Below are 24419 nucleotides of genomic sequence, written 5' to 3'. Positions count from 1 at the left end.
CCCCTCTCTCCTTTTTGACCCACACCCCTTTTCCTGCTTTTTAGCAGGAAACCCAGCCACACCATTGGAGCCTGGTGGCCGATTTCCTCCAGTAGAGCCAACCAGCTCTGGGATGGCTTGTTCCTCACGCGTTCATAACCCAGCCGTGTGAAAAAGAAAGGAAGGCCTCAAATATAACTCGTCAGCCCTCTAATGCTGCCCTCCCGAGGGGCCTCTGATGGGTCCCAATTTTTCGCTGCTGCCCTAGGTTTGTTCACTCAACCCAGGAAAGGGCAGGCCTTGCAGCCTGGTCCTTTTCTTTTCTCTGTCCCAGACGGTGGACTCTGTGGATCAAGGACTCATCACCCCACAGGCCTTTCTGCTACAGCTGCTGCTGGACAAACTCTTGGCCCCCACAACGGTGAGTTGTTCACAAAAGGTCCATTTTTAGGAGGCAAACAGGTTCTTGGTAAGCCCCAGGCAGGCCTTGAAAGGATGTAGGAGGGAGGCAGAGCCCCCTGGGGGAGGGGGAGTAGCCAATGCAGTGCGTTACCCCAGCAGATGGGCAGCCCCCAGGCAGGACTGGAGGAAGGTCTTTGGTGAGATATCTCGGGAGGTACAGGGGTGGGGGTGGCTTAGGGCAGCCCCCCCACCTGCCCCCAGAGCCAAGGCACAGAGGAGGTATGAAATGTCCAGGATAAATAGAACTGCATGGAGAGGGAACAAAGCCAGCTCCATCCTCTCTTAAAAATAGCCACCATCGGCACCAAAAATATATTAATATCTGTACATGTGTCAAAAAAAAAAAAAAAGGAAATAAAACTTCCTTGGCACCTTGTTGTCGGTTTCCTAAAAATGAGGTGATGTGTGGAAAGGCCTCCTGTGTGTGCAGGAGCGTCCACGGCTGTGCACAGTGTATGCACCACCCTGAGGGAAGGGCCAAGGCCCCCATGGCCCTGAGCCTTAGGCACACTGCAGGGCAGACGGGCGCCAGCTCCCTCAGCACCTTGCTTTGCCCAGCCGCTCTCCACCCCTGCTCTTCCCTCCGCTGCCCTGGGGGGAGCTGCGGCCCTGTTCCCATGCTCAGCGCTCCGGAGGAGCATGGCCGCCGAGCATCCCCATCCGTCCTCTGGGAAGGAAGTCTTCTCACTGTAGGCGGGCTGCTTCACGGGGAAGGCACCCTGGGCCTCGCCCACGTTGGTCCAGGCTCAGAGTGGCCTCTGCCCCTCAGACAAAAAGGCAAACGTGAGCAGAGCTCAGCACCAGGCCTGAGCGGACATGTGAGCCGCAGGGGGCTCTAGGCCCTGTCACCGCCGGGCAGCGGGCAGGCGACCCAGGCCGGGCGGGGCCGCTCAGAGGTGGTGGTTGCTCTGGAGCAGGGAGGTGACGGTGTTCTGCAGGGCTACGGCCACCTTCTTGGAGGTCTTGCGCAGCAGCGGGCTGTCGGGGTGGTGCTCCTTCAGGTGCAGGACGTGGCCCTCCTGGCTCTCGGACGTGCAGCCGCACTCCTCACACACGTACAGCTTGGCCCGCCGCTCCTTGTACGCGTACTTCTGCTGCACACCGTGGATCTTCTTGAGATGGGACTCTAGCGAGCAGCGCTGCGTGAAGGCCTTGTCGCACAGGCTGCATTTGTAGGGCCGCACACCTGCGGGGAGGAGCGTGTGGGGGTCAGGGAGCTGACGGCAAGCCCGTGGGCCACTTCCCTGACATAGAAAGGCCAGGCCACCTGACTCTGGGCGGGAGGAGCAGAGGAGGCCGGCTCCGTCTCCAGCTCCCTGAGGGACCGAACCCATGAGCTACTGGGGGCTTCTGCCCTAAGTTCCAGGACACCCTCTCCCAGGCCGTGGATCTCCCCTCCCCCGCCGGGCAGGAACTCCCAGGGGCTCTTCTCACCAGTGTGGGTGCGGACGTGCCTCTTCAGGTCGAACGTGTCATTGAAGCCTTTCCCGCAGTAGGTGCACAGGTGCCTCTTGACGTCGTTGTGACACTTCATGTGGCGGTTCAGCATGCGCTGGTAGGTGAAGGCCTTCTGGCAGATGTGGCAGGTGAAGAGGTCTCCACTGGGACTGTCCCCCAGGGTCACCTGTGGGCGAGGATGGGGTTTGCGACAGCCGTCGGGGAGCGTGGGCTGCATGGGGGCATGCCATGGTCCCGGGGACCGCCGAGCTCGCCCTCCAGAGGCGGCACCTCTGTGCCCCTGGCTCACAGATCAGCGCGGGAGGGGCCGGAAGGAGCTTTTGGGTCCGAGGTCGGGCTGCTGCTGGCTTCCCAAACCCCCGGCCGCCCAGCCCCTGTGCCTTCTCTAGAACCTGCAACAGGCTCCCTGTGCGAACGGCCGGTCACCACCGCCTGTCAGGAAGGCTCCTGCCGCGGGGCTCAAAGCTGCTGTTCTGCACCTGTGCCCTCTGTTCGCCTCCTCTGAGGTGGGACCAAGGACGACCAGGATGCGGCCTCTGGGGCCGCCGCTCAGAGCCTGGATCCCAGCCCCCTGCTTGTACCGAGCCAGGCCCGTCGCGGTGTGAGGGGAGGCGCCTTGCCATCCTCACGACCCTCTTACTTATACACCTTCTTCGTTTCTTCTGTCACTACGGAAAATCTCAGATCTTGTCAGACACGGAGATGAGCACCATGACTACAGTGACCATCATTTAGCATTTAGGGCTGGTCTTGTTTTATCCTTCCATCCCAACCTAGCCCCTGGCCCTGGATCATTTGGAAGCAAATCCTGGCCACCCTCTGCCCCTCAGAGAGGATGCAGCTCCGAGTGACAGCCGTGCCTTTCCAGCCGCGTGGCCCGCACAGGGAAACGTGGTCTCCATCCTCCATGTCCATTACCGTCCAGAGGCTGCTTGTGTTCTGTGGGCGGCCCTGTTGCTGACCCCTCCTCCTGCCACCCCGTCCCACCCATCAGCTCCTCCTCTACCGCTTCAGGCCCCAGGGAAAGGCCCTCTGTTGCCGACCAGCCAAGACCTTTCAGGTCAAGACCCACTCCTCGGGTGCACCTGCCATCCTGTGCCCTCTGCCCTCTCTCCATGCCCTTCCTACCAACCAGGGTCCAGGAGATGACAGGAAGGCCCACAGGGACTCAGGGCCAGTGTGCTGGCTCCCTGGCCACCTGACCAGCCTGTGTCTGGGTGGTTTCCCTCTAGTTACAACATGCACTTGGCCTACATGGGGAAGAGAAGAAGGAAGGGCCTTCTGCTGCCAGCTTTCTTCAGTGCTTGGCACAGAGAACAGGGCTACAAGAACCCTTCCACTAGATCGCTGCTGGCAGGTGCTTTGAGAGCCTAGACCTTTCAGGAACTCGGGCCTGGCCAGGGACAGCCTCACTGGCTGCGTGCTCCTCAAAAGAGGGGCATTTCTGCTGCCTCCTACCCTCCTTACGGTTCCCACTGCTGAGGCTGAGTGCAGCGGGCGGCTCCCCTGGCCTTGCCCTCGATGCGAGGCCTCAGAGGCCAAAGGGGACAAAAGTGGCACACTTGGGGGAGGGGGAAACCGCAGGGCACCTGCCTCAAGGGACAGTGAACCACAAGGTGGACTCCAGAGCTCACTCTGGGCGCAACACAGCACGGAGGGGAAGCCAGGAGAAGGGGCGGAGCCGGGCTCCTGTCCCCTCCTTTTCCTAGGGCTTGCAAAGAGGTGGCTCCCTTTAAGGCCAGAAACAAACCGAAGCAACTCCTAGCACAGACTCCCAAGGGTGAAATGTCTCTGAGGCCCTGCCGCTTCTTCCCAAAGTACAACACTGTCGCTTTAGACCTACTTTTCTTCTTTTCCACCCCAACCTGTGCCCTGCTGGGTCCGCTTCTTGGCAGAAACCCGGGCCCAGATCCAAGGCCAGCCTCTGCCTGGGTCTCACCGTACCCAGTCTGGTAGGCCAGACATAGGTCTATAGACACGCTCCTGGCCCTCAGAGACGGTCTGAGGCTCGGTACCTTCATTTTGGTGCGCAGAAAGCCGTGGTCTCTGCTCTGGCGCTCTGCCAAACGACTCGTGTCTTCGGAGGGCAGCTGGGCCACCACGCAGGGCCCTGGGGCCACACCATAGCCGGAGTCCCGAAGGCTCATGTCCAAAACCAGGGGGCAAGACGGGGGCTCAGCCACCGATGGCTCTGGCTCCCGGTAGGGCTGTGGGGGGCAAAAGCCCAGACTGACTGCAGAGAGAAGAACAGCCAGGTGAGGGGTCTGGCAGGGAGAACAGGATCCAGGGGTCTCTCCGGACAGCTGCTGGGCAGTGGGTGGGCTGGGCCCGGGAGCCTCCACCTTGGCAGGGCAGGCTGTCCCCAGCCCGTGCTTGCTGCCCCTCCCTCTTGCCCCATTAAGGTAATTACAGGGGACGCCCGCCAAGCACCACAGCCCACAGGCCTGCCTGCTGAGTAATTTGTGTCTTAGCGGAACTGGGAGGACAGAACCTGCCCCGCCAATTATCCCTCCAGAGCTGTCCGCCTGGCCCACCTGGGCCAGTCCCTCTGGATTCCAGGTCTCATCCGTGCTCCTGCTTGGACAAGGGGGCACCAGTGGAGGCCCTGGGTCCAGGGATTCATCCCTGGCCCCTGGCCTGGGCGGACCTGGGCTTCTTCTACAGGCCGATTTAGCGGCTGGCCTGCGGGGAGCGGGTGGTCCTCGGGGCTGGCTGGTGTCTGCTGCTGCAGCTCTGTGGGGCTCTTAGGCTCGCCATTCCCGCTGGCCAAGTGTGGTAGGCAAACAGGCCAGGTGAGGTGGAGCAGGGAGGAGGTCAGACGGCAGCAGGTGGATGCCGCGGAACGGTCTCCTGGGCGCCGTGCCCAGCTCTTATGCAAGCCTGCCCCACAGCGGGGACCGCTTGCTCGCCATGGCACACTGAGGGCTGGGCTCCCAGCCTCCGCCCTCCAAGGCACCGATACCTGGCAGCCCTCGGTGGCGGCCGCTCCCTGCCAGGGACAGCTCACACTGAACGGGGCCAGAGAGGCTTGGTCCCCGTAATGGAGCAGGGAGGAGGACGCGCTGCCTGAGCGACATGGAGGGGACCAAAGATGGGCCAAACTAGCTAATGTTTTAATGTATCAGTCTTTTTCTTCCCCGAAAGGCTAAACTCTATACACTTGACCCTTTAACTGGGCAGGGCTTAGGGGCAGAGTCCCACCCCCACCATCAAAAATCCTAATGTAACTTCTGGCTGTCCCAGAACGTTAACTGCCCAGAAGCCTTATCGAGAACAGAAACAGTAGTGGGACACACGTTTTGCATGTTCTATGTGTCATAAGGATAAGGTAAGCTGGAGAAGAAAAATGTTATGAAGAAAATCCTAAGAAAGAAAAAATACATTCCCAGCCCTGTGCTGTATTTATGGAAAGGACCCGACGTCTGAGCGGCTCGCCGTGTGCGAGGATCCGCTGTCCTTAAACGCCATAAGCCAGGAACATTTTCCAAGCTTCAAAAGGATAAATCAAGAGGGGCATGGGAAGGAAAGGATGAGGGTGCTTCCAGGAGATGGACTTCGGAGACCCAGTGTAGGTCTCAGACCGGCGGACAAGGCCCAGTGCACCCCCGGCCCAGGAGCTACTGAGACAGAGGCCGGGGACCCAGGGAGGGGCGGCCCCAGGATGGGGGCGCTGGAGGTAAGACAAGGAAGGCCCAGGAGCTACTAATGCAGGAAGGGTGAATATGAAAGCACCAAAGAAGTTTCGGGAGAGGCCCTGGTTCTCGCCCCCTCAAAACACAACAAAGGTCTGACAAGGGAAGAATGCGCCTGCCTGCCGCCCAGAACCCGTTCTGCTGGCACTGGCGTCCGTCTGTCCGGGGGACTTTAATGAGCCACCTCATTCCGGGTGTTGATTCACCAGTGCCTGGCCCAGGCCCGGCCTCTGAGCTGGCATGGCGCCTCCCTCGGAACCCTGGGAGGCTGGTGGGGGGTGTGGGGTGTTGGGAGGTGGGGGGGCAAGCTCTCGGGGTCCCTCAGGCCTCCCCACAAGTGACGGCGGTCTGCACACCGGGTGGGGGCTGTCAGAGTGCTGGCGGCTTCTGAGGCCGCTTTACCAGCCACTGGAGAGAGATCTTGGCCGAGAATTCAAAGCTGAATGACAATTTCCATTTCTCAATCCAGGTAGAGACCCACAGGAAACTCTACCCCCTTCTGTCTTTCAGTATCGGAAAGCCTGAGCGAAGCTCCTGGAAGTGGGAGCCCAGCCACAGCGCCCGCCCAGGCAGTGGCAGAGGGAGGAGTGACAGCAGGTGAGGGCTTACCCGTCTGTGCTCAGAATGAGCTGTCACTCTGGGCTCCCCCTGGCTCTGGTGGCGGTCTACCCCCACCCCTCGCCCGAGCCAGGGGCAGCGGGGGCTGGACGGCCGCCATAGGGTGCCAGGGTGGGAATGTTTGCCTCGGCCCCGCCTGCCAAACCTGTCCTCCCGCCACCCCTGGGAGCACACCCTGCCACCGCCGCCGCAACACGCACACGGAGTGCTCATCGGCGTGCCGCTCCTGTCCCTGGGTGTCACTGGGTGGCACCTGGAGGCAGGAGGAGGAAGCAGAACTGGTCGGGCCCTGCTTGTGCTGCTCTCTGTCCCCTAATTAGATGTTTCCGGCAAGGCGGCTGTGGCAACACATCGCTCGCCCACAGCTGCGGAGTGCGGTGGGGCCAGACCAGCTGGGCCATCTCCCTACTTATTCCCGCAGGGGCTCATGGGCTCCCCTTCTGTTGGCCCTGCTCACCTCTGTGGGATGACGTGGAGGGCCCAGGGGGCCCGAGGCAGCTTTCCAGCCAAGGGCCAGCTCCCCAACTCCTCATCCTCAGCAAGTCCCCTCTCTCAAGCCTGTCCCCACCCCAGACGGCATGCTGCTGGCCACACGCTGGCCAGAGGGCCAGGTCCTACCCCACGCCAGGCCTCCGGTCAGAGCTGCTCTCTAAGGAGAGCAGGTGAGGCACATGTGAGGATGCCTGACCCCTGACCCAGGAGGGGGACTGGGGGGGGGGCTGGGGTTGACCTGGTTGGCGAGGGGTGGGGGGGGTGGGTTGTGACTCAGCTCCGAATCGGGCGGGACCATGTATCAGCAAGACCCACGCTGGTGTGAGGTGGCCTTGCCCCCTTATCAGGAGAGGCAGGGGTTCCCCATGCCCCTCTCCCCCCGCCCCTGCAGGTCAGGTAGCAGTGCCGGAAAGGCAGTGAGGGCCAGCCAACTGGTAGAGATGGGCAGCCCTGGAAACAACGGGCCTGTGGCTTCCATCCTGTGAATGCCAAGTGTCTCTCGCAGGCAATCTCTTTTTCCCCTTTCCCAATTGCCTTTCAAAGTTGACACCGGGCCCCTCAGCGCCGGGCACCTCGGCCCTTGTGCCAGGGTGGGCAGCCCTGACCAGCTGCGGACTGTGCCTCCCTTTGCCGCCCCCCACCCCACTCTTCCAGCCAGCATGGGGACGGGCACCGCTGTGGGACTCCGAACGTGTTGCAAGTGACCACCAACAGTGGCCACCCTCGCTCTAGTGTTCCCTGTGCCCAGAGGACTTGCCCTCACCTGCTTTCTTTCTGGGACAAACGGTCTGGCAGGAGTCTGTCTTGGGTCACCCCAGCCGGGAGCAAACAGCTTGGCAGCATATGGGACAGCGCCCCATGGGACAGGCAGGAGCCCCATCTAGGCCACTGCCCAGGCCCAAGTTACTCTTCCGTCCCCACTCACTGGGTGGCTTTCTGTGCTCCCAGCCTTGCTGCCTGGAGACTATAGCAGTCGTTTCCTTCCCTGCCAGCATTTCCCAGGAATTAGAAGAATGACCCTCACTGGAGGCCGGATCTCCCCGCCAAGCCCTCAGTCCCTCCCTCCCGAACACACGTACTCTGGGGCCCAGAGCGGACTGAGAAGCCGGTCCACCTCGGCCTGGACAGTGAGCAGCCAGGCTCCTGGCCTGCCTCGCCAGCTCCGGGCTGAGCACCTCCCATCTCCCCTGCCTCAGCCTGGCTGCCTCCCTGGGGCGAGCGCGTGCTGGTGAACTGGGGAGACAGATTGCAGAGGCCCCAATGCCAGGAAGGGGGTGCAGGGAGGCCTAGAAGAGGCCCTGGGATGCCCATATCTGGGAGCAGGGCATTTTGGCTTCCAGGCTGCTCCTAGGCTCATCTGCCTTCAAGCACCTTCCTGACTTTCCACTGTGGCTCAGCAAGGGCTTGGAGTACGGGGCTTCATCTCCATTTCCCCGGCTTCCCCTTTAGTCCAAGAGATGGAATTTAGTGGGTACCGGTGCTTCCTTCTCGAGAAGCCAGCATTACTCCCTGTTCTATTGCTAGAACAAGGGAGAAACGCCTTGGGAGAGGAGGGCAGGACGTGAAGGGCTCAGGCTGGGCTCTTGGGCCCAGAGAGGTAGCCTGCGGCCTCTCTTCTGCTATGACCTCGCAGCCCCCTGTGCCCGCTTCTGGGCTTTTCCCCTTGGCTTTGGAAGGGGAATGAGGCCAAGAAAAGGTTCTGCCCTGGAGATGGGAACTTCTAGAATCGTGCCTCAGGGAGAGAGGCTAGAGTGCCGGTCACACCGGTGCCCTGAGCCTTCAGCCAGTAAAAGTGTCTCCTCCCAGGGACTCTCTGATGCCTTAAGGGTCTCTGAGGGTCTGGCAGGAAGGTCAGACCTCAAAGGCTTCCCTGTTCCCCAGCTCCCGCAGGGCCTCTCCCAGTGGGACCAGGGTCAATGCTTAGCTGGTCACAAAGTGCTGAGTCTGTGAGGTGGGGTGAAGGAAACGTGCCCAGCCGGCTCCTGGGGTCATGGTCGGCTAGTGATGGAATGGCTCAGCCAGGGGACAAACCACCACAAAACACACTCCCCCCTCTCCAGCCATCTGAGGCACCCAAGCGTGGCCCGAGAACATTCCCTTTCTCATTTCCAAAACCTGTGGGAAAACTCTCCAGTGGGCCACATGGCTTCTAGAAGCTAAATTAAGTGCTTTGCCTTCTACCCTTTGCTTCACCCCACAGGATTCACCCTCCCCAGAACGACAAGGGCAAACGCTCACCTGTGCCCTCCAGGTTTAGACCCGGACCCAACCATATGGGCCCATCCTGTCTCGAGAGAGGCCTGCACAGCTCCCTGCCCTGGACACCAGCAGCAGGTGGCCCAGACCACCCGGAAGCCCCCCTTGGCCATCCCTGCAGGGACAGCACCCCCCACCACTCCCACAAGGGCCACCAGAACTCTGGTGGGGAAAGTCACCAGGATGCAAGGAAGTCAATGATTTGAACAAACGGAATTTCTTTGTCCTTTGTAAAAGTCAACACATGATCTGTTACTGATTGGGATGTGAAATAAAACTAAAAATAACAGCACACTGAGTCTCCCACAAGGCTCAGCTCACCTTTAACACAGTCCAAGTTCAGTTTATCAGATCCGAAGGCGCAGCTAAGCAGCAAGACAAACACAGGTGAGGGAGGAGGCAGGAGTGAAGAAGGGGGCTCGGTTCCTCTCCCGGCCCTTCTAGAGGTGGGAACCCCCCCACCACTGCCAACCCGCCTGCCAGGAACTTGGTCAGGCAGGAAAATATACACAGAATCCTGGGCCCACATCCTAATCCATCTCAGGTGAGCTGCGTTTTGGCCTCAGTTTCCCCTTGTTTTAAGGAGGCTCTAGAAGCAGCGCCAAGGCCCTTGAGATAACCTGAGAAACATCCCAGCATCGTCACAGGCCATTGGCTCCTGGCCCATCAGGTCACAGAGATCTCACCACTACACCCACTGTCTCTGCCAGTTTATTCTAGGAGAGAAACTGAGGCAGGAGCTGGTACAGGGCCCCTCACTGCCCTCATTTCACCACTTTCGTGCAAGGCCTGGGGCGGTGCCAGGGAGCCTGCAGATCAAGGGTCAAAGTCGGTTGGTTAATTACAACCCCTGCCCCCCACCTCCACCTCCCTTGGAGGCGCTGGGCTGGGTGTGCAGCGAGGCCCCCGCCCCACCCGCAAGGCGAGGGGAGGGGGAGTTCGGAAGGAAGCTGCCTTTCTCCTGACCAAAGATTTTCTTGGGGGTGGAGGAGGATAGAAGGCACGAAAGTGTTCTCAGGCCTTCCAGAGGAAGATGCCACTGGAGAGAGAAACAACTCGGGTTACTCATTCAAAGGCGACTCGGACGCTCTCAAGGCGTCCTCCAAAACCAGGCTGGGCGCACCAGCGGTCCCCTGGCGGGGGACTGGGTTCATGAAAAGCACTGTCCGCTCAGCTGCGTCCTTTGCAAGTATGTCCTCGGCAAGGAGGCGCGTTTCTGACGGCGGTGAGACCTGATCCCACCCTGGCCCCCAGGACAAGCGGGGCGCAGCCAGAAACCGTCCCCACGGGTCTCCGTGCACTCCGCAGGGGGCCGGCCGGGAACCCTTGGCGGCCTGACCCCCACCACGACCTTCTGGCCACCGGAGTGTGGGAAAGACGGAGAGATCCAGGAAGGCGGCTTAAACGAGTTTTCTCCTACATTTTGCACAAATTGCGGCTGAAGCTCCAGCTCGCTCCCTGCCCCCCGAGGTGGCATCGCTCCAGTGCCCTCCTCCCGCCTCATAAAAGTCCCCGCTTTCTAGATTTACGACGTGAGAGTGGAGGGTCGCCGGAGCGGTGACACACCCCGTTGCCTCCCCTGCGCCGCGGCTCCGGCCGGTGGAGGGGAGGGCGGACGAGCGCGGACCCGCGCGGACCCGCGCGCCACGGACCCGTCCGCCCCCGGCCCAGCCGTGGGGCCTGGGAACGGCCCTCGCCCCCTCCCGCCGGCCCCCGCCCCCAGCCGGCGCCTCCGCCGCCGCCCTGCCCTCCCCCCCCTTCTTCCCTCCCCCCGCGCCCCGGGCTAACGGGGCCGCGGCCGCTTAAACATTAAATCGGGCGCCCCGGCTGCGCCCGCCCGCCCGGCTCCGCGCCGCTGCGCCCCGCACGCACGCCGCCCGGACGGCCCCCTGCCCCGGCCCCTCGGGCGCCTCAGGCTCGGGGGGCGGCTGGCCGCGCCTCACCTGGCACGTAGATCTCGCCGCGCTCCTCGTCCGGGAGCTCGCTCCAGTTCCTCTTGCACGTGGAGACGCACGGCTTCTTCACCAGGAACGCGCGGGGCATCTTCGCACCCTCCTCGCCCAGCGCCGTCCGCTTCCGCAACTACAGCCGGGAGCCGTCCCACCTGTCCCGGGCTGAGCCGGGGGGCCGGGGAGGGGAGGGGGCGGTTCGGGGAACGAGTCGCCCAAGTGCCCCCCACGTTCTGCGGGGAGACGGTGCCCGGGACGGCGCGCGCGCCCGCCTCCCACTCCTCGGGGCGGTCGCTGCCCTCCCTGCCGGCCGAGGCCCTTGCGGCCAGGTGCACCGCGCGGCGGGGGAAGCGGCAGGTAAGCGTCTCCCGGCTCGACTGGCGTCCCCCGCGGCTGCTCGGGAAGTCTTAAAGTGCGAGCCGGACGGACGGGTTCACGCTTTATTGGCTCGCGGCGGTGTGTGTTGGTGGCTGGGGCGGGGTGGGGGGGTGATCTGAGCTAATTAGCTTGGAGCGTCCCGGGGAGCGACGGCGCATGCGTTGGGAAATAACGGTGACAACCCACCTATTTGTTACCTGTCGAACCGGTTTCCATTCCGCTGCCAGTGAGGTGGCCTGGCGGCCTGGGCGGGGTGGCCGGGCGGGGGCGGAGGGGGGGTGCCCGGCGCGGGGGCACCCAGCACCCGGCTGCCCCGCCCGCCCGGCCGCCGCCCGCTCGCCGGGGACCACCCCCCCCCCCAGCCCGGAGTGCTAGCTAGTGCTTGGCGAACGGAAGCTTCGGAGTTTCGGGGGGAGCCGAGGAGGGGAGGGGGCAACGTTATGTGCACCCGCGCTCGCACGCTCTGCGGGGGATGAAATGAAACTCGCCCAACGGGGCCCGGCCAGGCTCGGCGCGCCCGGGGCGCCGGGGGAGCCGCGAAGCCGTCGGGCGGGAACGGGCGGTCCCACCCACACTTGTTGAACCGGGCCTGGACCCAGGCGGCCCGGATCCCGAAGGCCCGGCTGAGCAATTCGTGGTTCAGCCAAGTGGTATTTGCCGGGCTCCGGCTCCGTGCGGGCAGACACGCGAGGCTCCAGGAGTGCGTAGGCTGGTGGGCGGGCCCGCGGGGACGACGCGGCCACTGTACAAACTGTACACACTGTACAGCGGAGAGTGCCCGCGGAGACCTGACCGCCGGTCCCCGCCCCAGCCCGCTTTCTGGCCAGGGAAGGGAGGAGGGCTTCGTGGAGGAAGGGGCGTTTAAACCTCTCCGAGTCCACTGAGATCCGTAAGACCCTAGCGCCTTCGTCACTGGGGCTTACACTCCCGCAAACACCCTCATCCTGGTCCCAAAGGGCCAGATTTCAGGTGCCCAACCTACTTTGCCTGGTTTTGGCCCCTGCAAGGCAGAGGGCTCTTGTCTGCTTCTGGCAACAGCCCACCCTTGGCTGAGGGTCAGCCTGGGAACACACACCCTCCCCTTCACCCCCCACCCCCAACCGTTCAACAAACTCTGTCCAGCCCCCAGGTTTAGCTGGAGGGAGGACCATTCTCGGAGTGCTTGTTGCTTTCCAAGTTACTGTGACACTTTGGGCTTCTCTTACTGGCTGGCCTCCTGGGGTCAGGAATGGGACCCCTTCCTCTTTTTAGCTCTCCGTCTACCCCCATATAAAATAAACATTTCAGGATCTCTACCACACATACACCTTTTCCATGTGTTAAATATTTGCTGGAACAGATTAAGAGGAAATGAGTCTGATAAATGAATTCGCACAATTCCAAAAGTCAGGAGTCAAAGGGGAACAGAAGCCTGGCTACCGACTTTGGGGCAGGCCCTTTACATCCCCCCCCATAGGTGGTCCAGGAGCCCCTGAAGGTGGGCGGAGAGAGTGTGCACTTCAGGAACAGGTGGCTTCCTCCTTCACTCCCTCCTGGGGCTTGTGACTTTGGCCAAAGGCCTTTCCTTTCCAGCCTGTTTCCTAGTCTATCACCTGGGAATCCTGTCACCTACCTCCTGGGGTCACTGTGGGCTCTGGTAGCTGGTGCTGCTCTTTGCCCCTTCCTCTCCCAAGGCTCTGCCTTCGTGCACCCCAAACATACTTTGTCACCCCTCCCTTCTTACCTGCACCCTTTGGTTCAACTGGCATGAAGTGAGCACCTTACTTTTTGAATAAATCCTGGAGAAACATTTTCCAACACAGTGTGTCTAGGAAGTAGATTTAGTTAATTAAGTCAACAAATATTTATTGAGCGTTTTGGCTGTGCCAGACCCTGCCCGGGGCTTGTTACACAGTAGGTGCTTAGTGGAAACTAAGTCTGCACAGATGACCTTGGACACAAGAAGCACAATCTTTCTTGTTGGGGGGAGGAGGTTAGTCAGGAACAACCCAAATGTCTCCACTTGTGGAAAGAATGTCACACAGTGTCAGGAGGGATAGTCACCCATGCTATCTGCTGCTATATCTCTGGTATCCAGTATCCACCGTTGTACCTGGCACAGAGTGGGTTATTGATAAATACTTGTTGATGAAAGAAATCTCTTTTTCTTGACTCATGTGACCCATTCAGCTTTTCGCATTCCAACTTTTGGTAGAGGCAATGGATACAAAGCAAATTTATTAGAAGGAAAGCAATAGGGCAGGTTCAGCGACTGAAGGCAACTGACGCAGGCTGTCAGGGAGGGAGAGAGAGATGGAGAGAGCGGTAGGGACGGTGCAGAATGTGGCTGTCTAAAAGGGCAGTAATAATCATGTCATTTGAACAAAGAAACCCAGTGTGGCCACATCTGTCCATTTTCTAAAAGAAGCCAAAAATCCAGGTTTGTATGTAAAATCAACCAATTTTTAAAAGTTGGCTCAAAAAATGTTTTTAAGATCTTATTTATTTATTTGACAGAGTGAGAGACAGCAAGAGACAAGCAGGGGGAGTGGGAGAGGGAGAAGCAGAGCTCCGGCAGAGCAGGGAGCCCGATGCAGGGCTCGATTCCAGAATCCTGGGATCATGACTCAAGCCAAAGGCAGACCCTTAATGACTGAATCACACAGTCTCCCTTCAAAAAAAAAAAAAAAATCTTAAAAAAAAAACCCATGGAAAACGTCAAAGAAAATACCATTGCAAGTCAGATTTGCCCCATAGGCTGCTGGTGTGTAGTCTGTGGTTCCTGAGCCACCTTAGAATGAGACAATGTGCGTGAACTTGGATAAACACCGAACTAACCTGTGAACTCCATGAGGGCAGGCTCCTTCTGTTCTGTCCACACAGTGTCAGATGTCATTCATTCACTCCTTCGTTCAGTCAACAAATATCGAACACCCACCATTTCTTGGCACTGATGACTCTGTGATGCCAGGCAGACAGAGAAAGAAGGAAAGTTTTAGTGCAATGCATGACTTCGGTGATGGGATAGCCACAGGTGGGGGTGTTGAGATCTCAACAAGAGGTAGGGGCCGGCTGGGCGAGCAGGCGGGAGAACCAGATCCCCAGAAGGAACACCTGGGGCCCCAGAGTGGGAGTGAGCCTAGTGCCATGAGGTCAACCAAAAGACGAGGTGGTATTGGGAGGGGATGGCAGGTGTGGGAACTGAGGTCGAAGAGGCGGCTGTGCCATGTCACGTGAGGCTCCGCATGGTGGGAGGCTGTGGTAGAACGGAGTACTAGAGAGATTGGTAAGGATGCTACTATCGGAGCAGGGGTGTGATGGTGGCCTTGGCGATCTGCAAAGGGAGCCATGAGCTCTGATTCTAGGTGTTCTGAGTGGACCTCTCTTGTTGGCATAGTGCTGGGACAGGGGAGTGAAGGAAGGCAGAACTCCAGCAAACAAGCCAGGACCGTGATCCCTGGAAAGTCGTGGCTGGCTCCCGGCTTGAATGCCGGGCTCCCAGCCTGAGAAACCTAGAAAGATCTGGGGCAGGAGTTAGATGGAGAAGGTCTTGAACTACCCCTTCCTGTTCCCAGACAAGGCTTAGCAGGGGAGCCGGGAGGGGGTAGAGGCAGGGCAGGCAGGGGCTGGGAAGTAGGGAGGCTGAAGGCAGAAGGGCTCCCAGATGAGATGTGCTGCGAGGACAAACAGGCAAGGGCCTGGAGTTGGGGTGCCCCAGACTTTTAGTCTCTGGGGACTCGAGGCAAGCCACCTAACCTGTCAGGACCTCAGTTTACACATCTGTAAAGTGGGGCTCCTAGTTCAGCTCTGTTCCTCAGAGAGGTCAAGAGATGTTGATTTGCTTTTGCCGGAAGTCCAGCAGCCTTTGGAAATAGACTCATCAAGCAGGCTGATGGTTCCACGGCCGCCAAGGCCTCTGTGTGGCTCACACAGTGGCCTTTCCAGCGCCAGGTAACAATAGCCTCGGGGAGGCAGCCAGGCCCCTGAGCAACCATGAGTGCTGTCAGGACACCCACCCTTCACCTCTGCAGAGTTCCTGCCTGTGGGCCTCCCAACTGTCCCGATGTCCAGGTGGGCAAAAGGCTCCCTCGGCCGGAGCTGGGGGGTGCAGGGGGCAGTAGCCAGAGGAGGAGCATTTCTGGGCCATCTGGAGCCTCTGGAGCTGTGCAGGGAGAAGCCAAAAGTTCCTGCTGGAGGAGGCCAAGGACCCAGGTGAGGCTCTCCACGGTGGCTGCACATCTGGCCTGCCAGACTTGATTCCCTCCTCAGTTCCCACGGCCTTCCCCACCACGGAGACTGGAACCAAGTACTCAGGGCCAAAGCCTAGGGTCATCTGCCCCCCCTCTTCTGTCACCCTAACATCTTCCCGCCGCTGAGTCCCAGGGGTTCCCAAATCAGCTGCATATGCCCACACCTCCATCCACAGCTGCCACCCTGGGCCAAGGCCACAGAAAGCCCCTTCCCCCACCCCCAGCCAGCTGTCTCCCCCCAGCCCAAGCCCTCCCGTGGCTCCCATGGCAGCTGGAATAACATCTTGGGGGCTTGATGCACTCTGGTCCCTCCCGACCTCCCAACCACCGGCCTCTCCATTCCTGCTGGTTCTGCGCACGCCAGCACGTTGGGTGCCCGCCATCCTCCCAGCGGGCCAGAACCTGGTCCTGTGCCAGCCTCTCCTCCGCTGTGCCCTCCTCCCAGAAGGCTTTTCTCCACTTGATGACTGCTTACCTCTTGTCATTCAGGTTTCAGCCAAGTGTCCCCACCCCCACCGCCTCACCCATTACCCCGTCCTGTTTTCCTGGCAGCATCTTCTACTTTGTGAAATTTTTATTTGTCCTGTTTATTGTCCCCTCCCGCGTCGTAAGTTCTGTATACAAGGGGCCGTTTTTCTTTTAACACCATTCTAGTAGCTTTATTTAGATAGAATTCATAGACCATAAAATCCACCTTTTCAAAGTATACACTTCAGGGGATTTGGTATCTTCACAGAGTTGTGCAGCCATCACCACGGTCTTCCAGAACATTCTCATCACCCCAGAAGAAACGCTGTACACGTTAGCAGTCACTCCCCATTTCTCTCTTCCCCAAGCTCCTGGCATCTCTTACTCTGCTCTCCATGGATTTGCCTATTGAGGTGTTCTTTTTAAGACATCCCTGTATCCCCAGGGAGCACCCAGTGCTGAGAAGAGGGGTTGGCCATGTCCCCATTTTACAGATGAGAAAACTGAGGCTCAGGACCCCTCAGAAAACTGACTTTCCCTTTTCCAAGCCTGTGTCTATCTCCCAGGAGCTGGGCTACACCCTGGAGGCTGGAAACTCAGCAGAAAGAGAAGGAATGAGGTGTGAACTTCAAGTGGGGGAGTTCCCTGCTCTGCTACCTGGCTGCGGCCCACACCTGGGCCCTCTTGGCTGGGGGGTCGCTTTCCCCGGCAGGCCCGCTGACTGCAGACTCTGGGAATGATCGTGCGCTCAGTGCTAATGGGCTGAGCTTAACTCTCTGCCTGGCCTGTGCCAGGGACAGACCAGTGCCACAGTCCTAGAGGGGAACAGGGCAGGGACATCTGGGCAGGCAAGCAAGGGGAAAGCCCATCCCAGGACCTGGACACCCTCCGAGGGCTGAGGGTAGCTGATGTGGAAGGAGGGCGTCAGGGGCGGTACGGGGCTGTTGCTGAGGTCTAGCCTCTACCTCTTAGGGGTTCTATGACTTGGGGCAAGTGACTGCACTTCTCTGGGCCTTCGTTTCCTCATCTGTGCATGGTAGCCATCCCCGGGTACCCCAGGGTGGCTGTGAGCCTGGGAGTCCGTGTGGATGCACCCACCACATCGAGAAACACACACAGGTTCCCTCCCTCCAGACCCCTGGCCCCAAGGAGCCAAAGCTCAGAAACGCTGCTGAAGGTCAGAGGCTAAATGCGGGCCAAAGCCAGTGGCAGACTTCCTGACCCTTTGAAGCCTGTTTCCCCAACTGTAAAAAGAGGTTTAATAATCATTCCTCCCTCCCTGTGAGTGGTGAGGGCTAGGGGCCTGTGGTTATCAGCACCCTCTGGGCCTCAGACAGGGAAACCAGACAGGCTCCTTGTTACCCCCAAGCTGCCTTCCCTCCCAGGGCTGCTCTCATCCTGGCCTCTTTCATCTTAGGTTTAATTAGCCGGGCTGCCCCACCCCACAGTCTCTTGGGCGGGAGTCAGCATTCCCATTTTATAGATGGGGAAACTGAGGCACCTAGAGGGAAGTGGTTTGGGGCTGCCGCCTGTGAGTCAACCATGGAGCCAGGGCCAGAGTTGGGACTGGGCTTTCCAGCTGGACCTGTCCCTCGGGATGGATCCCTGTCTCCATCCCCCTGGCATCCCTGGCACCACCGGCACCCAGAGAGCCTCTTTTCCAGCGCTCTCTACCCCACCACTCCCTACCACCTCCCATCTGGTGGGCAGCAGGACAGGGTGGGGAGGGGCCTGTGGAGCCTGGAGAAAGGAGAGAAAGTTGGCAGCAGCCATAACATGGGAGCTCAGATCTGTTTCATCTTCAAAGCTGGCTAATTAGAGCTAAAGGCTTTACTGTAGCCTGTGGGGCCTGGATGCCCGCAGTTCTGGGCCACAGAAGCCAGCGGTCAATGGGGCATCCGCCCGTGCGGTCCCGGGCCCAGGAGACACTGCTCTGTGAGCTACAGGCGACCCCCGAGTGTGGCCAAACAGCTCAGATCCTGCCCTCTGGAATTCCAAGAGTGCTGGATTGGTGCACCGCTTGGCCCGAGGTCTTTAGTGGCGAAGTCTCCGGCCCTGTGATCCACCCGGCCCTGCCACTCTGCACGTCGGCATCCCGTTGTTTTCCGGCTTCCTCCAGGATTATGGCCTTGCCCTGCCAGCTTTACCCTGGCTAGGCTGCCCTTGCCGACTGTCAGCTCTTGGTATGGCCTAAGGCAAAGGTCAGCAGCTTCCGCCCGCGGTGACCCCGGCGCCGGCTCCGCGCCCCCAAGCCCAGCCGGGGGGTGGGGGGGGTGGACCGGGCCGGCGTCGGAGAAGCGAAGCCAAGCCCGGAGGCGCCCGCCGGACCGGTTCGGCCGGGGCTGCGAGGAGCACTTCCTGCGGGCGCTCTGGGACCGCACCTTGCACACCCCCCAGCGGACACCCTGGGAGCCCAGAGACCCGCAACCCACGCCCTCCGCAGGGTGCGGAGCGCCCGGACGCCGGCAGGTGGGGAAGGGGGGACGTGCTGGTGGCCATCATCGCGGGCGCGGCGGGCCCGGGCTGTCAGAAGGCCCTGGGATCGCAGCCCCCGCCCGGAAGGAACCCAGGCATCCGGGAGCCCGGGCCCACCCAGCTCCACCGCCTCTGCCCGGGCCTGAGGCGGTTTCGGGGAAGGGGGGCCCCGCGCGCAGCGGGACAGTTACTCAGCCCCAGCGAAACCGGCGAGTCGGCACCTGCTGGCGGGCGGGAGGGGAGGCGGCGGCCCCGTTACGGCCCCGCCCCCGCCGCCCACGCGCCGCGCGCCCCGCCCCGCCGCGCGCCGCCGCCCGGAAGGAGCCGGCCGGCCCGAGCGCCCGCGGCGGCTGAGTCAGGCGCGGTGAGATCGGCCGGCCCGTTACCGCCGGCGCCGGGGGCCGGGGCGGCGCTGTGGTTTCGGTGCGGGCAGCGGGCGGGCGGCGTAATGAGCTCTCGGCACGCACCGGGCGCCGGCGGCCCTGCCCCGCGGGGACCCTTGGTTGCCCGCTCCGGCGTCGCCCCCGAAACCTCTCGGTTTCATCTCGGGGTCCGGGTGCGGGGTCCCCCGCTGGCGTCTGCGCGTGGCAGGGGGCGGCTGGGGTTTGCGAGGTGGCCCTGGGGTGACGGCGGCCCCTTCGGGGTGCGTGCAGGTGCTCGGGCGCCCTCTGGCGGCCGCGGGCCTGACCTTCCTTCACTTCTTTGCAGGGATCTGGGTGCGGCACCATGGGACCCCTGAGCCGGGAAACCTGGGCCCAGCGCCTGGGCGCCTTCCGGGCCAGCCCGTCCGCCTTCATGGCCGGTCCCGAGGGTGAGGATCTGGGTCGTGACCTGTTGAGCGAACTGAGAAGTGAGAAGCTGAGCGAACAGACCAAGGTAGGCCCTGCGTGCATCCCCCCGCCCTGGGCCATCTGGTCACCTCAGGCCCCCGCGCTCGAACCACATTTTCGTGATTCCCACCTAAATCTCCCATCCCCAGGTTTCCTTGCTGGCTCTGAGCCTGGAGTACCCAGCCCAGCTGTGGCCGGACGCCGCTGCAGCCGAGGCAGCCGCCACCTCGTTGTTGGACACCCTGGTCCTTCTGCCCCCACGGCCCTCAGCCCTGCGGCGGCCCCTGCTGCTGGCGGCCACCACAGCCCTGGCGGCTGGAGACGCGCTGGGCCCCACCTCGGGAGCCTCCCGCCGGCTCCTGCCACTACTTCTTGGCTTGGCTTTGGGCCGCGATCTGGGGCGAGGCTTTGGCCCCGCCTCAGAGCTGCGCCCCCTGCAGGCCACGGCGTGTGAGTGCCTGCGGGAGCTGGAGAGCTGCAAGCCTGGGCTGCTGGGGGGCTGCCTGGGGCTGCTTCGGCCCCTGCTAGGGCAGGAAGGCCCGGTCCAGCCGCTCAGCCTGCTGCTGGCACTCGCTCTGCGCAACGCCTTGGTGATACGGGCCAAGGCCAAGGCCGGCCTGCAGGGCCTGCTTGTGGCTGGAGATGCGCCCACCACAGGTGGTCCCTGGAACTGGGCACTAGCTGAGGAGGGGGATGCCCACGAGGAGCCCCAGGCACCCAGCTGGCCGGCGGCCGCAGAGGAGGAGTGTGGCCTTGCAGTGCTGGATCCCAGTCCTGAGGAGGCCCGGGAGCTGCGGGCTGCTGTGGCCCAGCTTCTGGACTCCTCCTACCTACTCACTCCTGTGGCTCAGGCCCAGCTTCTGTGGCTGCTGGGCTGGGCTCTGCGGGGTCTCCGGGGACAGCCGCCAGTGCTCTTCAAGCCACAGTTGGTACGGCTGCTGGGCACGGTCCAGCTGGCACTCCTGCATGCCGTGCTGGCACTCAAGGCGGCCTTTGGTGAAGCCCTGTTCACAGCCCAGGATGAGGCCCTGCTGCTCCGCAGGCTCACCTTGGCGGCCCAGCACCCCGCCCTGCCCCTACCTGCCCACCTCTTTTATCTGCATTGCCTGCTGAGATTCCCTGAGAACTGCCCACTAGGCCCTGCAGGGGAGGAGGCCGCCCCCCTGCTGCTGGGGCCCCGGCTGGGCCGCGGCCTCCTGCCCAGTCTCCTCCATGACCCGATGGCTCTCCTGGCCCGCCTGCACCTGCTGTGCCTGCTCTGTGCCGAAGATGAAGAAAAGGAGGAGAAAGGCCAGGACTGGAGTCCCCAGCATTACCTAGGGGAGCTGCTGGCTGGCCTGCGCCAGAGGGCAGCCTTGGATGGGGGTCCCCGGGCCTTGGCTGCTCTCTGCTTTCAGGCCTCCTACCTGGTCGTTCGCTGCCTAGCCACGCAACCTCTGGTGCTGACGCCCTTGACCCACGGGCTGGCCGAGCTATACCGAGCCCGGCCTGCGCTGGCTCCCCATTTTGTGGATCTCTTGGATAGGGTGGGCCCTGAGCTGGGAGAGCCCCTGAGAGTGGTGCTGCGACAGGAGGTGGTGTCCAGACCCGGCAGAGACGAGGCCCTTCGTTGGCACCTGAAGATACTGGCGAAAGTGGCCGATGGGAATGCTCCAAGTGCCACCCTAGGCTTCCTGCGAGCTGCGGCGGCCCACTGCACAGACTGGGGCCTCCAGCAGGCTCTGCTGCGGGTCTGCAGGACCTCGATGCGGGTGGGCGTCCGAGAAGGCCTGACCGACTTGCTGCAGGCACTGGCCAGGCGGCTGGAGGACCCTGATGGACGAGACCACGCCCGGCTCTACTACATCCTCCTGGCCCACCTGGCGGGGCCCAAGCTAGGGGTGGCCCTGGGCCCCTCTCTGGCCGCACCGGCACTGACCTCCTCGCTGGTGGCCGAGAACCAGGGCTTTGCCGCCGTGCTGATGGTGCAGGAGGCCCCGGCCCCAATTCGGCTGCGTGTGGGGCCCCGCAGAGCAGCGGGCCCGGGCCCGGTGCTGCAGCTCCAGGTGGAGGTGCTGGAGCCCGTGTTTTCTCTCGAGCTGCGCTTCCGCGTGCAAGGCCAGCTGTACGCGCCGCTGGACGCGGTCCACGTGCCCTGCCTGCGCCCGGGCCGCCCCTGCCGCCCGCTGCTCCTGCCGCTGCAGCCCCGGCTCCCGGCTCCCACGCAGCTGGGCGTGCGCGCCCTGTACGCCACCCCCGCCGGCCTCACGTGCCACGCCCACCTGCCGCCCGTGCCCGTGAACTTCGAGGACCTTTTCCTGCCTTTCCCCCAGGTCCCCGAGGACAGGGACAAGCAGGGCTTCTTTGAGGAGCTCTGGGACTCCTGCCTGCCAAAGGGAGCCGAGAGTCGCCTCTGGTGCCCTCTTGGGCCGCAGGGGCTGGAGGCCTTGGTGTCCCGCCACCTGGAGCCCTTTGTGGTGGTGGCCCAGCCCCCCACCAGCTACCATGTAGCCATCCGCCTGCCCCCAGACTCGAGGCTGCTGCTGCGACTGGAGGTGGCCCAGGCGGACGGAGTGCCTGTGGCCCTGCGCACGGACGACTGGGCTGTGCTGCCTTTGGCCGGGGATTACCTCCGTGGGCTCTCAGCCGCTGGCTGAACCCGGAGGCTAGGCCAGACCCTGAGACGGTCTTGCTCAGGGGGGGCCCTGAGGGCCAGAACACAGTCCTGCGGCTCGTTTCTTAAAAAGCAAAAAAAAGGGGGGGGGGCGAGAAAAGGAAAACATATTCACTAATGACCTTCACGGGTGTGCTTCCTTTTGAGCCCTGGCTGGGGGCATGCACAGGGGGGTTGGGGGAGGAGAGGCTCCAGGAAAACCTTCAGAGGGGGAGCTGCTGCCCTTCCCCACAAATGGGAGAAAAAGCATCCCTATCTCTGCTTCCCAAAGAGGGTCAGGCCCTGCGCGGAAGCTCTGCAGTAACTTAGGAATGTGGGAGCCGGCCTTGGGCCTCCTCCAAGCTTTGCGCGGTCCCTGCCCCCGGGAGCTCAGCCTAGCTAGGATGTCTGACCAAAGGCCAGAAACAGAGGAGGCTGCAGTGGTCCGGTGGCCCCTCCCGGGGTTGGAGGGGGTCCCCATGCTGCGTTGACTGGAACCAGCTCTAGGAAGGGCTGGTCAGTATAGTTCGGGAGCCGAGAGAGAGAGGCTCCAAGGTGTGGGCTACAACGAAGCTGACTTTTCCTCACCCCCAACCCCACCTGAGGACCTAAGAATCTTCTAGGTTAGACAAGCTCGTTCCCCTTGGCCTTTTTCCAAATAATGTGAGATATCTCGGCTTCAAACGTATTGCGAAGCCGCTCTGCTAACCAGGCACCGCGCTGGTATTTTCCACAGACTATGCCTCCCGCCGTGCTTGCAACAGCTCAGCAGGGCCCCACAGAAGAGGAAATTTGTAGGCCAGAGGGGTTAAATGATTTTCCTGTGGTCACCCAGCTGGTTAGTAATCGTGTTTTGTCACCTCGGAGCAGGTTTCCATAACCGCACCGTCGGAAGCGAGAGCTGCACGGGCGGGAGGGCCACAGAGGCCTGGGCCAGCCCTCAGGAGGCTGCGGGAGCGACAGTAGGAAGTGCTGGACCCCAGAAGGACCAGGAGCTTGGGGCCTAACTTCCGTGGTCCCTGCCTCTCGGGCTCCCAGCCCCCAGGTTCCTGGGGGCCAGTCCCGCCCTCTGGATTGTGGCAGGACCAGAAGGGAGAGCAGGGTTTGGGACAAGCGGGGCTCTTCCAGGTCAGATCAGGAGGTCTGTCCCAAGTTTGAGGCACAGTAGTCAGTTGTGGGAGCTGAGCCAGCCACAGCTGATCGGGAAGGGGCTGGTTCCAGGACACAAGCTTGTCCAGCTGTTTGCAGCAGAAAGGGATTGCGGATAACCAACTATTTCCAAGGTGGCTGGGAAGGCTCAAGGAGGGTCCTCTGGGAGCCAGCCCTGGCACCGCCGAGTTCCAGAGCCCACTGCCCCGGCTGGAGTCTGATTTCTCTCAGCACCAGGGGCGGGCCCGGACGTCAGCAGGTGGATGGGCCTTCCAGCAGGGCCTCCTGACCCCCACGAAACCTGCGTCTGGCACCCAATAGAAAGGCTGAGCCCCTGAAGCTGCCCAACGGCCTTGACCTGGTTTCCTCCATCCATGTCCTTCAAAGGGTTTCCCGTGAGTGGGCCGTATGTCTCCCACAGACCTCCAGCACGGGGGAGTCCAGAAAATCTGCCTGTTCTCTTTTTGCCTTCAGCCGCAGGATGTAGGGTTAATCCTTAGCCAAAGATGGAGATCACTGGCCTGTGTAAGGACTCACCAGCCACCCTTTCTTCCATCTGTCTAGTCATCTATGCATCTGCCCAGTTCTCCAGTGCTGGGCCCCAAAGGCCCCCAACTCCCCGACCCCTGCCACACAATCTGTCACGGTGGGTGTCATATATGTCCCCTCCTTGTGTCTATGTGACAGTTTCCATGGGATTCACACTCCTAGGAGAAGAATTGTTGAATCATAAGGCATGCACGGGCTTGGCTTGACTAAAAGGTGTCTCTGCCTGCTCTCAGTATGCCTAGGGAGGTAGGGATGGACATGAGTGAACCAGCCCACGCCATCCACCGCCGTCCACCCCTTTACACATGCCCATCCACATACCCCAGCTCACACTTCAACTTCTCGAAGGTCACAGCAACACCAGCCTGCTCCCACGACAACCCTTCCTACAACCAAGATTTCTTCCCCAAAGGGAAAACCCCAATTTCCAGCAGCCGCTGTCCACCCATCTGGACATTAGTGATGTTCGCCGGTTGCTGGTTCTCCACTTCCTGTAGGTTCATAGCCTTCCCCACCTGCCTGAGGTTGGGCCCAGCCATGAGATCTGCTCGGGCTACTGAAACACAGAGGGTCCATTCTGGGGCAAAACGTTCACTGCTAACCACTCGGCTTCCTGGCCCTCTCCTGCCCTGGCCTGGCCGCTGTGGAAATGTTCATGGATATGGAGGTGTTTGAGAGTTGAGTCACAATCCCGTCTCGGTATACTGTAACGAAGGCACTGGATTAAGACGGCAATCATTAATAACACACACCTTCTATGACACAAGAGAAAAGACATAGGAGGGATATTGGTCAAGCTATAT

General features: G+C 61.5%; 2 protein-coding genes and 1 long non-coding RNA gene across 9 annotated transcripts; 2 read left to right on the top strand and 1 right to left on the bottom strand.

The window, feature by feature from the left end:
* Positions 1-313: 313 nt before the first annotated feature.
* LOC125078788 (uncharacterized) lies at positions 314-9274 on the top strand. The gene is made up of 4 exons (XR_007120977.1): positions 314-400; positions 1443-1996; positions 6102-6188; positions 8902-9274. It is a non-coding gene; the product is annotated as an uncharacterized LOC125078788 (long non-coding RNA).
* Positions 399-11031, bottom strand: OVOL1 (ovo like transcriptional repressor 1). 4 transcript variants are annotated; one of them, XM_047691962.1, is made up of 5 exons: positions 9578-10191; positions 9279-9322; positions 3915-4132; positions 1876-2065; positions 399-1627 (listed from the first exon to the last, which is right to left on the bottom strand). In XM_047691962.1, exons 1-5 carry the CDS (start codon positions 9622-9624, stop codon positions 1332-1334), a joined length of 795 nt encoding a protein of 264 aa, XP_047547918.1. In that variant the 5' UTR covers positions 9625-10191; the 3' UTR covers positions 399-1331. The 4 variants fall into 4 exon arrangements, with proteins under 4 accessions (XP_047547918.1, XP_047547916.1, XP_047547915.1 ...); XM_047691960.1 differs by lacking the exons at positions 9279-9322; positions 9578-10191 and adding an exon at positions 10901-11031; XM_047691959.1 differs by having other exon boundaries at positions 9279-10192.
* Positions 11032-11129: 98 nt separating this feature from the next.
* On the top strand, positions 11130-22044 carry AP5B1 (adaptor related protein complex 5 subunit beta 1). Of its 4 annotated transcripts, XM_047691955.1 has the most exons (5): positions 11130-11263; positions 16548-16600; positions 18012-18164; positions 19165-19332; positions 19436-22044. In XM_047691955.1, exons 4-5 carry the CDS (start codon positions 19183-19185, stop codon positions 21920-21922), a joined length of 2637 nt encoding a protein of 878 aa, XP_047547911.1. In that variant the 5' UTR covers positions 11130-11263; positions 16548-16600; positions 18012-18164; positions 19165-19182; the 3' UTR covers positions 21923-22044. The 4 variants fall into 4 exon arrangements, with proteins under 4 accessions (XP_047547911.1, XP_047547910.1, XP_047547909.1 ...); XM_047691954.1 differs by lacking the exons at positions 11130-11263; positions 16548-16600; positions 18012-18164 and adding an exon at positions 18198-18450; XM_047691953.1 differs by lacking the exons at positions 11130-11263; positions 16548-16600; positions 18012-18164 and adding an exon at positions 18571-18820.
* The last annotated feature ends 2375 nt before the right edge of the window (positions 22045-24419 follow it).

This window comes from Lutra lutra, chromosome 10, assembly GCF_902655055.1.
Source record: "Lutra lutra chromosome 10, mLutLut1.2, whole genome shotgun sequence".
In the NCBI taxonomy this organism is placed as follows: Eukaryota; Metazoa; Chordata; class Mammalia; order Carnivora; family Mustelidae; genus Lutra; species Lutra lutra.
Note: the sequence above shows the minus strand (reverse complement) of the source record. Positions and strands in the feature narration are given on the sequence as shown.